Below are 19207 nucleotides of genomic sequence, written 5' to 3'. Positions count from 1 at the left end.
AGAAGTACTCCAAAGAATACCTGGTAGAAATCCTTAGAGGACTTTAAAAAGAGGCGTTGGCCGACAGTATTAAACTAGTCTATGATGGAAAATTGCTAAAGGTACACTCTCACTGCACTAGCGTCACGCTTGCTTCACTGTAGGGTTCCGAAGATACTCAGAGATAGAGAACGAATTTTCTGACTTTTTGTGTATTTTGTCGTCTTCTAAGTCATACTTTTACGTATGACGCAATATCTGAATTATAAAAATATCTGTGAAAATAGCAAAACAGTGACGCAGTGAACGAACCTCGCAGTGACGCAAGCTTGACACAAGTGCGGTGAGAGTGCATCTGTAGGTAAGGTCTGTACAATGTCTGTTTTCGTTTTAAACCACACATACGGTCATTTGGTCAGAAGTGATAACAGTTATTGACTGTTCTGTGACTAAACGTTCTTCCTTTGTGGGAAGATGCCGACGAAGCTAATGCCAAAACAACCTTTCACAACACTATCTTGCCCGCAAGTTTTTTTTTCCTTCTTCAATCATACCGACGCACAGGTGGCTAAAATTGCGGTACATGTAATTGCCTGTTCTGGCCAGTGTCCCCGTTTTTTTTTCAAAAGTCGGACTAAAAAAAGGAGAAAATTACTCCACTGTGATATCTCATTATTGGCATTACCAATAATGAGGTCTTCTGGAAGTTCTGTTTTACTTTATATGTTCGCTTTAATTAGATATTCATTCAGCAAATACTAATTTGTGGAAGGCTTGACATTAAACAGGTGAATGTAACTTTTGCAGATCTAGCAGAATGTAAGAACGTAAGATCTGAAATACGCGGTTTAAGTTTCGATATGTATGATGGGTTCTTTAACGTTTCAGTCTCTCCTCAAGCCGGACGTACATGTACCTACAACTTTATGTTCGGCGTCGTGTGTAGCGTACGTACGTAACTGGTAGAGCGTTCGGATCAGAATCTAGAAGTCCCGAGTTCGATACCCGCCGTGCCCCTGTCCCGGCGTTGTGCACTTTAGAAAGCCACTTATCACGACCTTCCTCACTTTACCAAGGTTTGAAAATGAGTACTCGACTTGAATTCGGTCGGGGAGGTAAGAGAAAAGCTTTACCTTCTGTCATTACTGTGTACTTGGAACCGTTCATATAAGTTACTAACTTGAGTGCACACACATTGTCCTCGTCTGTCCAAAAGCAAAATATAAAAAGAATCCTTTACGTTCCATACGATAGAATGTCTCTATCGAAAGCTAGGCACTCATTTGTACCTAAGATAGGTGACAAAATTGATATCATAGTCAAGGTGTGGCAGCTCCAGGTATCAATAAACTCAACTCATGTATGTCCCCCCAGTGTCCAGCTTACTGATACTCTCCAAGCAGAGGTTGAAGGGGGGAAATCGTGACCTTTTTATTATTTATATGTCGTCTTTTTCTGGTGGGGTTAGCTGACAGAAAAAGACGGCATATATAAGAAAAGGGTCACGATTTTTCCCCATCAAACTCTGCTTGGAAAGTATATTATTGACACTGCCGTCGCTAGTGTGGCTCACATCGCTGCGACACCTAGCGGCTTCCCTTGAAGTTCCCACCGCAAAGACGTCATCTCCGGTTGTGCTAGCGTCACGTATGGTCATGAGGTATATTACCTCACATTGGTGAAACGCCAGGACTTCCCGTTCCTAGCCAGGGTATCATCCGATTACTACAGGACCCACCCTGAAAAAAATCAGGGCGGGCCCCGGGTGAGTATAAATTGGATCGCATCCAGGCTATCCCGTCCCTCCATCTGCTCGGAGATTGTCCACAGGTGATATAGGTTGCACATCTGCCATCTGGTCATTGGAATCAATAGTGATCAATAGTGTCATCTTCAAAAACTATGTAAATTTTCTCCTATCTTCGCTATGAAAAGGTTTGTCTACGAAGACACCAGAATACCAAGGAGTTCTTTGTCGTCTTTAAGATAACACGTTCTCACTACAAAATGCACTAGTCGCGAAATTTCTATGGGGCAGTTTCAACTACATGTACTTCGAAATTCGCTCATGGGGCGACAGTAATTAGAAGGGGTACATGCAGAGTTGTAGCCAGCCTGAAATTATTTTCAGTCCCCTTGATTTTGAATGGGAATGGGAAAAGATTGTCTTGAACACCTAATGTTAACCTCTTAAATGTAATACAATTCAGATATTTAGGTGTTGAATCTTGAGAAGGCCTGTATAAAAAGTTTTTAAGGTGGTGGCATAATGACACCTGGTGGAATTATGCGAATGTATGTTAACCCATCCACCAGGTTTCCCGGCTATAGTGTAGAAGAGAAAATTATCGCGGGGATTTAATTTATTAGACTGGTAGAGAAGATTAAGAAGAAAAATAAAATGAGTGTTCATGATAGTGTTAAGTTTGCGGCCAAAAGCAAGATGCTACTTGAGACATCTCTAGCGAAACGTTTCGCCGTGATAAATTCACCACGTAGTTTGATTAAACCGCTAACATAAAACCTTCGCGAACATTTTCCCATTTATAGTAATTTTGATCACTCAGGAGCGAGAGTGACCTTTGAACTTTCTTTGAGCGCAAGCTCGCCAGCTGGGTGAACCCCGGTGAACCCCGCCCCCTGACCATGCTGTCAGACATTCACTGAAGACTGTAACCACCCTAACCCTGACCCTGACCAAAATCATGGCTGTTGCAGCAGTGCGAGCTGTTGCGACGACACTTCGAAGAAGTTCTGGCTTCCTTGGAGGCTCTAGATCCGTGTCAACGAGTGGCGCCTTGCAGCAGAAGTTTAATGTACCCCCAAGCGGGAACGACTTGCCGAGGCCTGGCGGTATCGCCTCCATGATGCGTTTACCAGTTCAGAACGACACCCAAGGTAAATAACGTTCTGGTACAGATATATGGCAGTACAGCTTTCTGATTGTCACGTTCTTCGTCAGTGGGGAACAGGGGTGTTTTTTTTTACAATGATATCAGCACCCCACTCCCACCCCCCATCACCACACACATGTTGACAGACAATGCCCCATGCATGACCCCGTTTGCGGTTTTTGGCAACGCCCCAGAAGAGTGTGCTTCTAGCGGTGTCTGTTCCCACATTGCAAATGAAGGCATTCCATTTATTTTTTTACCAGTACATGAAAAAAAACAAAACACTTATGATAGCAAACTACAAATGTATACAAATTCAATGGTATTGTCATCAGAGCTTTGTGTTGGTAATTATCGTAGTTTTTATTTTCATCCTCACACAGGTCTGGACGCCTGCTTTGTTGGGATTCCACTGGACATTGGTACGTCCAACCGGTCAGGAACCAGATTCGGACCAAGGCAGATTCGTACAGAGTCGGTCATGCTCAGACCATACAATAACTGGACAGGTACTAGTATGTTTAACAGTTATGATATTGTATTGTACGGTTACAAAATTTGCATGCATTTATCATCGCTTGTATAAAGAAACAAATTGGTGTTAAACCAATTATTATAAAGTGATAAAACATGACTAGCATTTAGCATCATTTAAGGAGATTTCACTCTGGTTATGTTGTCGTTAGCCAAGTTGAACCATATTTTACATGACTTTGGATGTCAACTTATTTTTCAATTTTGTTTAAAGTTTTATCGTTATCAAAATCATAGGTCGCAAGGAGGCTTTCTGGTTAGGATTGTTGACTTAAAAAGGTTTGAAATTCTGCACCTGGATTTGAATTTCTAGGAATGGGATTTATGCAAATGCATTCTTGCACAGTTTTTTGATGATTCTAGGCTTATGTATGGCAGAGTTACCTGTGCATTCAAAATTTATGATTCAAATGTGCCTTAACACTTAATTTCCTCACTGGACTCAGGTGAAATTGACTTATCTACATGAAACATGTAGCTCCTGCTACAGTCGTCCTTTTGGATGGGATCTATTATCATCCAAAACCTGAGGCCCTGTGTTTGAGGAGTGCCACACCTCGAGCATGTTAAAACACCCCACCACACTGAAAAGTTTATTCTGGTATGACTATGAGTGGATGAAATCTTGTAGTCCATTCTTACGCAGCTTTCCTTCCTTTGAATGGAAAATGCTCTGCTTGGCTAGATGCAGTGGGGTTTTGGTAATAACATCCAAGTACTTTGTTGTTGTTGTTGTCCTCGTTTAATGCTATTATTTCGCTAGACGTGGCCTCTTGGGATTTCACAAAATATCCTGCAGGACTTAAAAAAACATGCTGCAGGATTTCTCAAAATATTTTGCAGCCCTGCTTACACTGTATTTTTCTTTAAGTCATTGAATCAGATGTTTTTTTTAACACTGTCATCTTGATACCTACTTTGATTACATGTAGTGCAATTTATTCCTCTCTTTTCAGCCTACTATCTGCCATGATGCCAGTTGCAGCTTGTAGTGTACAAAACTGTTGTGTTACACCTCAAGGCAGTTTACTTTTTATATAAATGCAAAAAAAATATTGGAACTTACATACACTAATGTCATTGTCAATTCCAAGGCCAAAAGAAGAAGATGCAAAAGAACAAAAATGAAGAATCTATTGTTCAGTATAAAACTCTCAAACATTTGTTAAACCTTATTTCTGACCACTTACTTTTCATAATGAAGACAAGTCTTTTTGGCCAAATGATTTTTTTATTGGCATGCTCGTATCAGTTTGGGGGCTCACAGAAGATGTCATACATTTAATCAAATTTTCATGGCCTTTTGTAAAACAAGCAAAAAGTTATTCGTACTCAAAATGTTTCACTTTACACCTATATGCAGGTGCTGCACCATTTGACTCCCTCCAAGTTGCAGATATCGGAGACGTCTTTATCAACATGTATGACTTGAAGGATGCTGTGAAGAAGATCCGAGAGGCCTACTCTAAGATCGTGGCCAATGGGTGCAAGCCTCTTACTCTGGGGGGTGACCACACTCTAACCTATCCCATCTTACAAGCAATCAAGGTTGGTTATTTCTGGAATAGGGGCCTTGAGTTCTTTTAAAAATGTTGCCTACAGTCTCTTTCACAAAGAATTATCTTTGAAAGCTGCAAGAAAAGTTGTATAGGTAATGCTTACAATACACAAATGTGTGACCCTAGGGCTATAGAAATCGAGATGGGCACGTATACATCTGGGAGACTCTAAGTCTAACATTTTAACTTACAATGATTAAAAGACTTTGCATGCCATTTATCATAGCCTGGGTACCATCCGATTTCTACCAGGGCTTCTTACACTCTTTGTTGTTGTTGTTGTTGTCCTCGCTTAACGTCTATTATTTCGCTAGACGTGGCCTCTTGGTGCTACCCTAAAAAAAGGCCCCAGTATATAGATATAGGATGGTACCCAGGCTAATTTATCATCCTTTTTCCATAAAAGCAAAAGCAGTCTATTAAAGTACATCTGACTAAATAATTTACTAGTAGTTGTGACAGTGGTAACTTGTCCAATGGATATTTTGGTGGGAAAGTGTTGCATTAGCCAGCAAATATCAGCTCTTATGATTTGCTTGCTGTGTTGCCTTTTATAGACGAAGTATGGTCCTGTTGGCTTAGTTCATGTTGATGCCCACGCTGACACCAGCGACAAGCAGCTCGGAGAAAAGATCTCCCACGGGACGCCCTTCCGCAGGGCGGTGGAGGAGGGCCTCCTAGACTGCCAACGAGTTTTACAGATAGGGCTGAGAGGCACGGGGTATTCCAGTGATGATTATGGGTGGAGCAGGCAACAGGTAGATCAGGAAAGATGCAGCCCTCACCCTGAATGATTTGTAACTTTTCCCCTGTTGCTTTTGGAGTTGTACAAAGTCAATGGGTTTGCCATTTAAAGTCAAACACACTTCAAAATTTTGGCCAGGAAAAGTTATCTGAAGTCCAAAATGCTGAAACAACACTTGTGAAAACCATTCTGTGAAAGAAATGTCTTTTCCATCAATGTACAGGGGAGAATCATACAATCATCTATGGTGAATACTGCATGCTAGTTTCTATATATTCAATAGTGTATATATATATATATATATTCTATTCCAGGATAAGCATGGGCCAGTTGGCTTAGTGCATGTGGACGCACATGCAGACACGCACGACCAAATGGGCGACGAGAAGGTAGCCCACGGTACGCCGTTCTATCGTGCGGTGGACGAAGGTCTACTGGACTGTAACCGAGTGATTCAGATAGGCCTGCGTGGAACAGGCTACACTGATTACGACTATGATTGGTCGAGAAGTCAGGTATAGAAAAATCACCCTTATCTGCATACTTTTTGTATGATTGTATGCTTACGATTCTCATGATTTTAAAGATGACAATGGATAAGATGAAGATGCACTTTGCAGCTGTGAATATGCTTTTTTACATCATTTGTGAGGCAAGACTTTAATGGCAAGATTGGCGGCTGTCTTAGCGACTTGATTTTGTATTGTGGAAAAAAAGCAACCCTCTTCTTGTGAGATGAGCTCACAGTAGTTGCTTTAGTGCTGCCTCATTGCTCACAGAAGTAAGAGTAAAAAAAGTTTCAGTCATAGCAGCTTAATTATTCATTTGTTAAGAAATGTCATGGCAACTTGTCTGTTTTATGGTATTCTCTGTCAACATGCATATGAAAAAAATGTCCCAATCTCTCAAAATACTCCTTTCTAGTCACACATATTTTGTTAAAGTTTTGAACGCCCTCTCCAACTAGTCCAAGGGAGAGTTTCAAAAACTGGCGTAAAACAGCAAGAATGACCAAAATCCTTAGACATCTGTTGGAGATAAAACAACATAGCATTGAGTAGTAAAATGCAGAGAAACAACAGCTTGGTGAATAAAAGAATATATGACTTTTCTCTTGCAGGGTTTCCGAGTGGTCCAGGCAGAAGAGATCTGGTACAAGTCTCTGGCACCACTGATGGAGGAGGTACGTGCACAGATGGGGGATGGTCCGGTCTATCTGAGCTTTGACATCGATGCCCTGGACCCGGCGTACGCGCCAGGGACGGGAACCCCGGAGATAGGGGGACTGACGTCGCATCAGGGCTTAGAAATCATCAGGGGATGTCGTGGGCTCAACTTGGTGGGAGGGGACTTGGTTGAGGTGAGAAAAAAATCCTGAAATCCTCAAATTTAAACTTTGAGACATTTTGACATTTAACTTTCAACACTTTGTCAAGTGAACTTCTTGAGGGCTCTACAATATGGCATCACGAAAGTAACAGAAATTGACAGATGTTCAGAAAGCATAAGGTAACTCAATAAATATTCTGACTCACATGTTTAAAAAGTTTTTTTTTTTCAATTCAAAACATGCTGTTGTATACTGTTCTGTGCTTTCACATGTAAATTAGATTAGAGCTCAGGTGAACAGTGCCACCTGTTGATAGTGTGTATAAAAAAATGTAACTTTTACCTGTTTTATGTGTGAGAGTCTCACAGATAATTACAGATGCCAGCATACCTCATGTTTACATGTCTAAACAAAATAATGATCAATGTCATAGCATTGTATGCTTATAACAATTGGGTATATACAGACCATTTTTGTTTACCCTAAGATAATGCATATTCACTCATACTGTGGCCTTATATAACTTACTCATTTAGACTATTAAAACAATTTGAATGCCTTTCCCAGGTCTCTCCAGCCTATGACCCATCCGGTAACACCGCCCTGACTGCAGCGAACCTGTTGTTTGAGATGCTGTGTGTCTTGCCTGGGGTGCAGTACAGACGTGGCTGAATGGATGCTGTGTAGTTGTTTTTTTAATGCTACATGACTCATGAGTCAAATGTCACATGTTATGGACATGACAAAAAACGGTCTTGTGTCAGTCTTGCATTGGAAGCAAATGTAACTGAAAAAGGGTAACAGGAAAAGGTTGTTATAATTTTTATAATAAAAGACCCATTAATGTTTTTGTTGTAAGCACTTCTGCTCCAAAACATATTGTTTGTGAAGTACTTAGTACTAAGACTGTTAAAACTGTGCTGGGGGTGGCCAATAATTGATTGGTTGACAGTGAAATCATGAGAGAAATTTCTCTCATCTGCTATCAAGGGTACTGATGAGTTGGAATATAACAGTCACTTATTCTGCTACAGTTTATGTAATGTGGGTAGTGCCTAATATGTTTAGTTTAGAATGTAACTTCAGATATAGGAAAGGAGCCTGCCATGGAACAATTGATAGCAATCCCACTTATGAGTAGCAAGGGTCAAGGATATAACAAGTATGTAATTAATGTCATAGATTGACACAAGTACCCATTATACACAAGTAGTATAAAACTCGTATCACGCAAGAGATATTTACAGAAATAAAAAGAATATGAGGAACTCAAAAGGCTGTGTGGATGTGATGAAAATGATATTGGAAGCTTAAGAGAAGTAGAGAAGAATACATGCCCCTCCCCACTGCTAGTGGAACCGTCCATTGTTCTGAATGGAGGAGACCCTGCTTGCCTAAGGGCAAGATTGCCCATTTTTCCTTGACCCCTGTTGAGCTCTGTTTACTACACAAATCTTTGTGCTCCATAAATGGCAATAACAAAGCATTCAGAAAGACTACCACATTTACCATAGAATTATCAGCACTTCTCACCACAATGTACAATCCATCAGAGTTCATATCTCGCATTATACAATTTTTCATTGCACAGTAGAAGGCGTAGGGCCTGAGCAGTATGTTGGCATCGCCCTTATATCTTCACACAATAGAGGCTGCCTGGTAAGAGTCAGAGGTGAACTGAGCTGCTCAATGAAAACCCCTCCAGCTGGTAGCCAAGAGGTATTGTCCTGTGTTCTGTACCAATTGTTGCATACTCAAACCATCTGGCACTTCCATCATCAGAGGAATTTCACAGACTGTGGTTGTACCATAGTATCTCCTACACTTGGACAGCTCCAATTGTTTGGTTTGCATCTCAACTGTTACTTTTATGTATAATTACAGTTCTCTTGGCACACTTATGGAATTGAAGAGTGTGTCAGTCATGAATATTTTATGAACTTTCAACTCTAATTGCACAGACAGGAGCTGAATCGGAAACTGACATTTCAAGTGATCTTAATGTTTATGAACATATACGAAAATACTGAATAATGGAGACGACGAAGAGACCAGCAATGCGAAACAAAGACCAGGTTATCACCCTCAGTGACTACACATGGTTGGAGAGGAGTAAGGCACGGTTCACCTCTGGTGGGCAGAACCAGCTGGGTTTGAAGAAAGATGACCTGCTGTATGAAGGAGAGAACGCGAGAGAAGCGCTAAAACGGCTACCAAGAAGTACGCTCGAGGAGCGCCATCTCAGAGTGTGTAGGGCGGTCAACCTCCTATTGAAGAAACAGGTGAGGAAATTAATGTATGTATTAGGTAGCCATTTTAACATTCAGAATTCTCATTTTGCATGGGGTTCTTTAAGAATGTTAGTAACGGATACACAATTCAGCTGCTGGCTTTTATGTATCTACAAATAAACTATTCCTGTGGAAATATGGTCTTGAAATGTGGAATGGTCAAGGCCCTATAAGCCTCCTGGCTATGAGAAATTACAGTGTACGTAACACAGGTTAGCTGTTGTATTCCTGTGTTATATGATATCTCCTTGCCAGGGGGCTTATTGGACCATTATAGGCCTTGAATGGTAGAAGAATACCAGAATAACACTTATCTCTTTACCTATTTAACTTTCAGGGACAAGCCCCACTGATCTAATGACAAAATAGGCTGAATTATTTGCTTCACCCAATACTCTGCATATTCATAACTGTATAGTTGATGTTCATATGTTTCAAAATGTATGGTGGGGGGAGGGCATTTAAAGGGAGGACTAAATACAAACCGCATGTACAAATTTGACATGAATGGATATCGTAAAAAAGTGCTTAAAATTCATTTAGATTAACAGAACAGAAAAATGACAAACATATATTCCAATTGTTTGTCTATTGAAATACCTTTCTGCACCATTACCCACCCAAATGGTGCATACCATGTGTGGTGACCTTTACCTAATTCTGAAGGTCTGGCATGTCAGTTTTTCAAAAGGTTTTTCATTCATCACTACAAGCAGTTCTGGGGGTGAAATTGGTTACAGGTCAATGGGTAAGGGTCAGTACACAAATTTGCATATATGTTTTCCCCAAGAGGTCTCTGTCAGACTGGTAGTGGTCGCAATGTTTAATATTGTGACCACAACTAGTCCCCCACCCCCATTTTAAACCGCTGAATCGAGAAATTTTTATGCAACATGCTAAGAGACACAACATGGCATGAGAATTTTCATCCCATTTGAAATTCATTTGAGCATTTACAACTTTTATCAACAATAATGAAGCAATTGGGAAGAGATATCTTGTCACTTTCCAAATCCAAGAGATTTTCTTGTCATTGCTTGGATACAGCAAGGTCACTTCTCCTTGGTTTGGGATAGCCACATTATCTCTTCAATTTACTTTGAAGAATTCTCAGCAAAGCTTTGACAGAACCAAGAATCGTTTGCAGAAGTTATGATAGAACTTAGAATATTTTCTGTCATATCAAATGATTTTTGTAGTACACATGTATTGTGCAACTCATCCACAATGGACTCAATATTTAGTCATACCAGTAATTGCCACCAGTGCCTTCAAGTAGCCTAGTATGCGTATATTGCTAGTTTCAAGTAGCATACTTGAACAAATAACTTAGTATATAGAAAAAAGAACTGTCCTCCTTCTTTATCTTGTATCTAGCGTCTACCCCTAGTCCCCTACCCATATCAGTGCATTGAAAAATGTCACTCACAGCCAACTGCATTTCTTGTTTCAACTGGCAGGTCCTGGCACCTGAGCAGTGGACAAGGTACAGTGAGGACCCCTACCTGCAGCCTTACTTAGAGGAAGTGCAGCGAGAGAAGTCAGCTAAAAGGAAGCCAAACCTGTTCTGTGTGGAGAAATGACACCTACTTTACTTTCAACTGAGACTTGTGTGCAGAAAAGTCTTTGTTGTCTTCTTGTATCTTCACATCATCTACAAAAGAATTAAAACGATAGCCTAAAAGAAGTTTCATTGTTCATTTTGATATATCTTTGTTGCTTACGTTACTAAAAATAAGTGCTTGGCCCATCACGGCAATACAAGTTAGATATATCATTTTTCGTCATGTCTAAAATAACTCCACTGTCTCCACAGCAACAATATTTTTTTTTTTTACTTGAGGTCTAGAGACTACTCTTGCATCAATTATAATACTGGCCATCATATCATAACTAATTACTTAATCTTTCATAACCTCAGCAGCACAGAAAATTTATGCTAGGACCATGTTACTTATCTAGACCAAGAACAACACCAGACACAGTTTTCTTGTTTTCATACAGCTTTTACTTTTTCATGTATGCAGAATAGCAGGAAAACCTTGGTGAGATAAAACAACATTCCAGGGCACACTGTACATGTCAGATACACAAAGGAGTATGAAGCATGTATGGATATTTTTGTAGTTCCATTTATCGATGGATGTTGACGCAATGGATCTAGTCGAAGAGTCCGAATCCCATGTCATCATCACTCTCTTCTTCCTCAGATTCTTCCTTCTTCTTCTCTTCTTCTTTGGCTGAAAAAGAAAAAGATGTATAAAGTTTCTGATCTACTATGAATACTTAAGGTGATACTAGCCACCAGGTGAATGTACCGTGTGTATACTGACAATTGGATGTCCAGCTGAAAATATAACAAACCAAAAGGCATAGAACTGCAAGTCTATTTCACACTATACCAAGGATGACATCTGGAGTAAGCAACAAGAATGGCATCCTGAGTTAGCAGCAAGAAACAACATACAGCAAGAGGGCAACGCATGAATAGGGCTGAAACAGCATCTCTTTTCCTAGAGTTTTCTCTGGGGATTTTTCTACCATCACCATGAATGATAGAATGGCTATATGCTGGGATCCTTGTAAAGGTTAGTTAAAGCAGTGAAGCTTTATGACTTGGTGTGCAGACAACCAAGTCAAGCAAGTGGCGGAAAAGAAACACCCAGAGTTATGGGAGTTCAAGTCCACGCCAAACCTTGCCTTCAGACAAGGGCAGTTGGCTAGGTCTAATCGTCGAACAGCCCGAATCCCATGTCTTCATCAGATTCTTCATCGGACTCTTCTTTTTTCTCCTCTTTCTTCTCTTCGGCTGTCAAGAATGTAATCCCACATTTGTATGGATCACAATGAAAGATACAATTCCCTAGCCTAGGGCAGCGACCTAACATTTGATGGGTCGCTCAATGAATTTTGTAGAAATAACAGTTTCTTACTTCTTAAGAACTGTGTTTTGTTGTCTTGCCAGCCATAATTTTACATTTTGAATGGTATTCTAATTACAGCTGTGTACCTAAAGAAATTTTAGGTACAGGTACACAGGTTTAGGTACAGGTCCGGACCTTTACCTGTACCTTAACAAATTTGATCAATTATCTGTAAGTTGTAAATGTAGCCAGCCAACTGTCTTTTTTAGCGAAAAATTGTCATCTTTGCATGAGGATTTAGAAATTTGAACCTCAAAATAATGTTTTATCAATTTTCAACTGCAATATAATCAAAATTGGGGATTTACTTAAATCTTTAGTCTCAAAAAGTGGTGTCCAAATGTGCTTTAGTGTGTTTAGGTACAGGCACAGGTACATAGATGTTAGGCCCGGACCTGTATCTGTAGGTACGGTACAGGTGCGGGATAGGTACACAGCCCTAATTCCAATAAAAAAATCAAGGGAAGCACAAATCCAATCTAGGTTGCAGTAAGATTGTCTAGTGGAACAGGACCTTAGTGGTAAGTGTACAAGCAGTACCAGGGCTCGAAATACTGGGTGCATGTGCACCCAGGTGCACCCAAAATTGAAGCTGTGCACCCAATTATTTTCTGTGGCCCCAAATATTTTCTTAGGTTTATGTATGTAAAGATATTCTTGACATCTAAGTGTTAGAAAGATAATAATATTTCTGTCATGGTACTGGTAAGAATTCGATAGCTTGTAACTAAGTTTTGCCATTTGGTTGTACTTCAATTTAAGTGGCGCACCCAAAATTTTTTTGGTGCACCCAATTTTTTAAGCTGGGTGCACCAGTGCACCTAATCCCCAAAATGAATTTCGAGTCCTGACAAGCAGAACTAAAACAGTTAAATCTCCTGACCTGCAGCAGGTGCATCAGCTGCGCCGCCAGCCGCAGGTGCAGCCGCGCCGCCGCCACCACCGCCGGACCCGACAGCGGAGAGGAGAGCCCCGATGTCCGAACCCTCCAGGGCCTTGGCGAACAGACCCGGCCAGAAGGGCTCAACGTCCACGTTGGCGGCCTTGATCAGGGTCTCGATCTTCTCACCCTAAAGAGAAATGGGAATGGCAGCGATCAACATTTTGACATTTTATTAATTCTCATTAATTTCAGGTGTACTAATACCTGTCATAACATAAGGACGTGCCTGTGTTACATTTGGTTAGACTTTTACCTGACCTTTCCCTCTTATGGGGAGGGTATAATTTGGGTTTGTGAAGAGGAAATTTACACGCATTAGGTTCGTCTGTTGTGTGAGTACATGTATTTGTGAGAGAGGTTGGGGGATACAGCTTTTTGAGTTTTTCACATTCCTTTCTTCTGGATGTAGGTAGGTATCTTCTGGTCCTTAGACCACCCTTAATTTTATAGTAAGCTGCCATAAGTTTAGCTTTACTTTTAAATGAACAAATCATTGTACAGTTGAATAGAACAGAGTTACAGCACAACTTTTATTTCGGTTTCGAAATATCCTGTCGATGACGGATAGAAGATACAAAAGACAATGTGCTCATGTGGTACTTCTTACAACCAGAACACGTTTAGGTGGTTACTAGTAATTTATAGCTCCCCCCTCCCCTTTGTAGAGAACCGATTCCACGTGTTTCGTCGGTGACAAGCGTTCCCTGCCCAGTGTTCCCCCCAAAATTGATTGTGTCTCTTGCGCTGAACAAAACTTAAACGTACTCCTCACTCACGGGTTAGAAAACTGTGGAGAAAGAAAACTTACAGTAATCGCCACATCATCGTCGTGGAGGATGAGTGCACTGTACACACAGGCGAGCTCGGATGTAGACGCCATTCTCGGTCAGGATAACCAAACTTTCGACACAGAAATATTCCTTGTGTTCTAATGAACAAGACTGCGTACAGAATTTGTACGGATGGGCCTTGGTTTAAGTGCGAGTCGGCGGATTGCGCCCTTAGCTCGTGAGAGAACACCACACTTTGCGCAAGATGGCGTAAAGAGGAGGAAACCGCGGAGGACACTGGGAAATAAAGAGCAGCTGTCGCCTGCAGTTTTATTAAGTTCCGCTAGATGACACCAGTGCGCAGTCATGCCTCGCCTCCAGATGAGATCAGATACGTTGAAAAGTATTGACTGCACTTGAGAGTGATGGTTCTGAAACGTGGTAGCTGACTTCTAACCAAGAAAAGAGGTTGGAAGCTGTGGCCTTCGTGCAATTCTAAGGACCACACACTTTATGTTGGGCAATTAAGCAATCGGACTTAGAAAAGAACAGAATAGCTGTGCATACCTTATTGAAATGCGCGTTATTATGTCTTTTCATTTATGTATGTCTCGCGGGCCACAAAACACAGTCGGAGCCGAACCTCTGCTTTGAGAGTACCTCGGTGAATCAACTGACAAGTGGCGATGATGATGATGATGATGATTGAGTTCTCGTAATGAGAATCCATGCACCCTCGAGATAATGTGCAACTGGATTTAATTAAACTTTGTTTGGTAGAGAGGTTTTTCTTAATTTCATTTACGATTTGACATTTTTTCATTGAATTTCATTCAGGTTCAGACAGGTTTTCTTAGAAGTTTACTTATAAAAGTCAATACAATAGTCAATACTGCTATCTAACATACTAGTAGTTCGGAAGATTTGATGTTTCCCACCACCCACCCCAACTAGCGCGACACTGACCAGTATGTATGAAATTCTAGCTCCGGATTCGGCAGAAGCGACCACAGAAGAAAATTAGAGCCAGAATAGAATGGATTCCGCGCAATTCGTCAGTTGTGCCTCTTAAGGAACAAAATTTATGGAGGTTCTAATCACTAAATGTCTCATAGAAGCCTTTTTCACGCCATAGTTGAGTTTTTCACGGTTTCACAGCGCTCCCTAGTGACCAGCAAGCAAAATGCAGATCTTTCTTTGACATTTGGAAGAGGAAACTTGCAGTTGATCATGATTGGCTGAATCGAAGTCTACCGTTGATATGATTGGATAAATCTAACCAATGGCAGACTAGTGCAATAAATAGACAAGGTTAGAATGTAAAATTTAGGTATCAAATTAATATCCGACTGTCCTCCTATTGGTCAACGGAAGTAGCATCTCTTCGTAAGCAATCATTGGTAAGAAATAAAAAAAAATTTTCCACGCGTAATGATAATTTTGTCCGCAAGGCGACGCTTCTATACCAACAAACACCTATTGCTTTGCAGTTTTTGGATTCCTGTCGATAATCTGCGGACCATTCGGCGCCTATCAACTATGGTAGTATAAATATAGTAATTGCCGATTGGCACGCATTAAACGTTACCCTGGGGACTTGAGTTTTGTTTAGCTGCCGACGGTATAAGTGCACTTAGGTACTACTACTAGTACTAGTGAGTGTAAGCCACAAAACCTGTTGCATGTTTCATTAAGGACAGCCTTCGTTGACTTCTTATATATATATGTAAGAAGTCAACGAAAGCTGTATATATATATATATATATATATATATATATATATATACATATATATATATCACTCACTCACTCACGGCCCGTAACCTCAGTGGTCGTAGGGGCTCCCCGACATCCAGTAGCAGTGATCCGTGCCCATCTTGCTCTGTCCTCTGCCCCTCTGATGAGTTGTTCAGTGCTCATATATATATATATACATTTCCCCTTTGATACACCAGACAGTGTGTATTTCATTCCTTTGATATATATATATATATATATATATATATATATATATATATATATATATATATATAGACATATACATGTATACATACACATAAAATTCATATCTTTAAGCTCTCAAAAACAGTCAATCAGCGAATGTATTAAACATAGCTGACAGTTCACAGCATGATACAAACAATAATAGACATGTGCTCTAATAATGTTAGTTTGCTTTGTCAAAGAAATGCTAATCTAATTTTGATGTCGACACAAGTGTCACTTACTGTATCGTTGAATGCAGAAATAAAGGATATGTTGGCTGTGTTACCGTGTTTTATAATTTTAATGCTTATTACAAGCTTTGTGGTCTCTAAATTTGACGATATTCGGGTGCTTTGACTTTGACTTTATTCAGATCCACAATTAGCATAACAATATACAAGGACATTGTAGCTACTCTTCCTGTGGTCCTTATTAACAAACATAACAGGACATGTACAAAAAATTGACACAGAGCTGCTTGCACTTAGATTTTGAGTCTGCAGCGGATGCCACCCATATAGTACAGGAGCCAAGGCCTGAAAAAAATGATTTCGTTCAACCCATTTTACAGAAAAGGTTTGACCTGATATTTTGGTACAGGGGGTCCATCTGCATCACACCTGATGATTATGATATTAATAACATAATCAGTGAAATGTAAATTTGAGTAAGAGTAAACAGAGCACTATCTTTTTAGGATATAGACAATGCGGGAGTAATGTTATAAATCAGTATGCATTCCAGTTTCTTTTTACTCTGTTTCCTTTTTGTCCCCCCCCCCTCTATTTGGTTCGTCCCCACAAATCCTTTTGTAACAGGCGTCAATAACCGGTGAGGTGAGGTGAGGTGAGGTCAATAACTCGGCTCTTCTAAACTACGTCCTTACGTAAACGATTATCTTCGATTCAACAACCAAAAATCATGGCTTTTTCATCAATTGTAGATTCCCGGGGGTTCCTTTTCAAGTCACTTTGCTGTATGATGAAATTATGTATGACGCTCACTCAGCTTACATAAAAATGATAAAAGGGTCAAAATGTAGGTAGATATGGGCACTGAATGCATATCCAAGTCTAGATGGTTACCAAATTAGACAGGCAAGCACTGAGAATGTATAGCTAATAAGATTAGATTGTCGTTAACTGAATCAGATAATATTGCAAACAAAGGGAAGTTCATTGAATGGCATAGATTAGCAGTATCACATTTGTATGTACAACAAATATCTATCAGTTAAACGGATGCATAAAAGCCTATAGACGAGCATTCTTAATAAACATTCTTTATAAAGGAGGACACCATATCCAGAGTTAACGAGGTTGTAAAATTACTGTTTCCTGTATTTTTGTCGCCCTACTTTTTAATGCATCTCATTTTTCCAGGATACCCTGTAGCTAACTTGCCAACAACCCTAAGGACGTTGACATTTGCCAGCGGTCGCTACTCGCTTCTAATTGGGTCCCTTCTGGCATTTGAACAGGGAGATCGTTAACGTTAAGCCGGTCGTTCAAGCCAAGAGTTCAAATGTCAAAACTTATCTCATGATGATGTAGAACGATACATTTAAATTCACCTCTTTCGGCAACGTGTCCTATTCAGGATGGTTCGGAAAGCCTTTGATTTGAGTTCAAGCTCGGTCAACTACAACAAAGTGTGCTGCTTATACCCCTGTCACATTATCCACGATCTTCGGGCGTATCGATGGAAGATCGGTCATATTTAAGATCAACAGAGGGTTGCGCGTATTTTTCACCTGAAAATCGTCCCTGTCACATATAAGCCACACTTTGTACCTTGTACAATTGTTGTACAATAAAGTTATTATTATAAGCGAGGCTCGGGCGATTGCCGCAGAATCGTCGTCCGATCGATTTTCGCCAAATGTGACAGGGGTATTATCAGTCAATTAGGCCACGTTGATTTGATTATATGGATGACATCCACGTGTTTTCACTATTTTCTGCCGTTTCCAAAAATTGAAGATAAAGTTTTAAACCATACAGTATATCGTACAAATTTAAAGCAACTGCAAAATGAGCAAGGAAATGCCGTAGAATGCAAAAATGGAAAACTTGTACTAACATGACTTATGTCATAGAATGGCAAGGTCCATTCCAAGGTAATAGAAGAAGATGTGAAAGAAAGAAAATAATGTGCAAAAATATGACATACAATGGAAAAAATAATATCGGAAAATGTCTACTAGTGCTATGGAATGGCAAGGTCAATTCCAAGGCCAAAGAAAAAGATGTAAAAGAAAGAAATGAAGAATCTATTGTTATGCATACCATACTCTCTGTTTCAGTCATTTGTTCAACCTTCCTAACCACTTAGATCTTGTAATGAAGGTAACGTTTTTTGCCAAACATTTCCATTCACACGATCGCGCCAGTAGTTTTTGGGGTTCCCAGTAAATATTATCAAATCAACATACCAAAGTCACAGAAACAGAAATTGTAACCTGGAAAAAAATGTCAATTTTTTCGTCCGAAGAACAAATTATAGTGGAGACTAATATCAGGATAGCCTGCAGCTAACCTGCCAACAACCTTCAGGACGTTGCTCACTTTTAATTGGGTCCCTTCTGGCATCTGGACAAGGAAGTTGTTAAGTTGTTTTTCAAGCCAATAATCAAAATGTCAAAACGTTGGCTAATGTCGTAAGCTGGTGTGTTACGCCGAAGGGCGGTTATACCGGCTATATAGGTACAGATACAGAATGTACGATGCACCTGTCTTGGAGACGTGTCCTATTCACGATGGTTCGGAAAGATTTTGATTTGAGTTCAAGCTCGGTCAGCTACAATAACAATCGTATAAGTCAATTAGGCCTAACAAAAACGTTTTGTGTTTTAGGTCACGTCTTGAAAAAAATCGCTGGGTTTGTAGGTAGTGTTTCTCTTGACAGTGTTTCTTAAAAGATTTCAGGTAAAGTGACCCAAGGAATACAATGTAAAACTTGAATATATTAGGCACTGGTATGTTTAATATTGTCTTGTAATTGCATAGATATACAGAAATTGTATGTTGATAAGCTGAATAGAGAAGTACAGTCAAACCTGCCCAAGACGTCCACCCGGGGGACCGGAAAAAACGGTCGATTTGGACAGGTGGTCGCTGAGAAGAGTATCGACTAAAAACATGCCCGATGCAAAGTATAAATGGTTTCTGTTGTTTTTAATGGCAAATAGCAAGTACACTACACGCACGGAAAGAAGCGAGGTCTTTAATAAAGGGTTAATGCCCCGGCCCGA

The 19207-nt window shown here is 40.2% G+C and overlaps 3 protein-coding genes across 4 annotated transcripts; 2 read left to right on the top strand and 1 right to left on the bottom strand.

Moving 5' to 3' along the window:
* The first annotated feature begins 2620 nt into the window (after positions 1-2620).
* LOC118427765 (guanidinobutyrase-like) lies at positions 2621-8283 on the top strand. Of its 2 annotated transcripts, none has more exons than XM_035837692.1 (6): positions 2621-2877; positions 3257-3382; positions 4771-4955; positions 5524-5724; positions 6832-7071; positions 7609-8283. In XM_035837692.1, exons 1-6 carry the CDS (start codon positions 2685-2687, stop codon positions 7711-7713), a joined length of 1050 nt encoding a protein of 349 aa, XP_035693585.1. In that variant the 5' UTR covers positions 2621-2684; the 3' UTR covers positions 7714-8283. The 2 variants fall into 2 exon arrangements, with proteins under 2 accessions (XP_035693585.1, XP_035693584.1); XM_035837691.1 differs by lacking the exon at positions 5524-5724 and adding an exon at positions 6026-6226 and having other exon boundaries at positions 7609-8282.
* Positions 8284-8683: 400 nt separating this feature from the next.
* Positions 8684-11495, top strand: LOC118427556 (cytochrome b-c1 complex subunit 7-like). The gene is made up of 2 exons (XM_035837393.1): positions 8684-9323; positions 10793-11495. Exons 1-2 carry the CDS (start codon positions 9075-9077, stop codon positions 10913-10915), a joined length of 372 nt encoding a protein of 123 aa, XP_035693286.1. The 5' UTR covers positions 8684-9074; the 3' UTR covers positions 10916-11495.
* On the bottom strand, positions 11318-14265 carry LOC118427558 (60S acidic ribosomal protein P1-like). The gene is made up of 3 exons (XM_035837394.1): positions 14008-14265; positions 13140-13326; positions 11318-11572 (listed from the first exon to the last, which is right to left on the bottom strand). The coding sequence occupies exons 1-3, from the start codon at positions 14077-14079 to the stop codon at positions 11493-11495; spliced, it is 339 nt and encodes a 112-aa protein (XP_035693287.1). The 5' UTR covers positions 14080-14265; the 3' UTR covers positions 11318-11492.
* Between the last annotated feature and the right edge of the window lie 4942 nt (positions 14266-19207).

The sequence above is a fragment of the Branchiostoma floridae genome, chromosome 12 (assembly GCF_000003815.2).
Source record: "Branchiostoma floridae strain S238N-H82 chromosome 12, Bfl_VNyyK, whole genome shotgun sequence".
Taxonomy (NCBI): Eukaryota; Metazoa; Chordata; class Leptocardii; order Amphioxiformes; family Branchiostomatidae; genus Branchiostoma; species Branchiostoma floridae.
The sequence above is the reverse complement of the archived record's forward strand: the minus strand, read 5'-3'. Positions and strand labels throughout refer to the sequence as shown.

Bases quoted from the DNA above. Each gene is read 5' to 3' on its own strand.
- LOC118427765 (XM_035837692.1), top strand. From the start codon at position 2,685: ATGGCTGTTGCAGCAGTGCGAGCTGTTGCGACGACACTTCGAAGAAGT. The intron at 2,878-3,256 runs GTAAATAACGTT...ATCCTCACACAG, and splicing joins AGTTCAGAACGACACCCAAG to GTCTGGACGCCTGCTTTGTT. The intron at 7,072-7,608 runs GTGAGAAAAAAA...TGCCTTTCCCAG, and splicing joins TGGGAGGGGACTTGGTTGAG to GTCTCTCCAGCCTATGACCC.
- LOC118427556 (XM_035837393.1), top strand. From the start codon at position 9,075: ATGGAGACGACGAAGAGACCAGCAATGCGAAACAAAGACCAGGTTATC. The intron at 9,324-10,792 runs GTGAGGAAATTA...TTCAACTGGCAG, and splicing joins ACCTCCTATTGAAGAAACAG to GTCCTGGCACCTGAGCAGTG.
- LOC118427558 (XM_035837394.1), bottom strand. From the start codon at position 14,079: ATGGCGTCTACATCCGAGCTCGCCTGTGTGTACAGTGCACTCATCCTC. The intron at 13,327-14,007 runs GTAAGTTTTCTT...ATTTCTCTTTAG, and splicing joins ACGATGATGTGGCGATTACT to GGTGAGAAGATCGAGACCCT. The intron at 11,573-13,139 runs GTCAGGAGATTT...TTTCTTTTTCAG, and splicing joins AGCTGATGCACCTGCTGCAG to CCAAAGAAGAAGAGAAGAAG.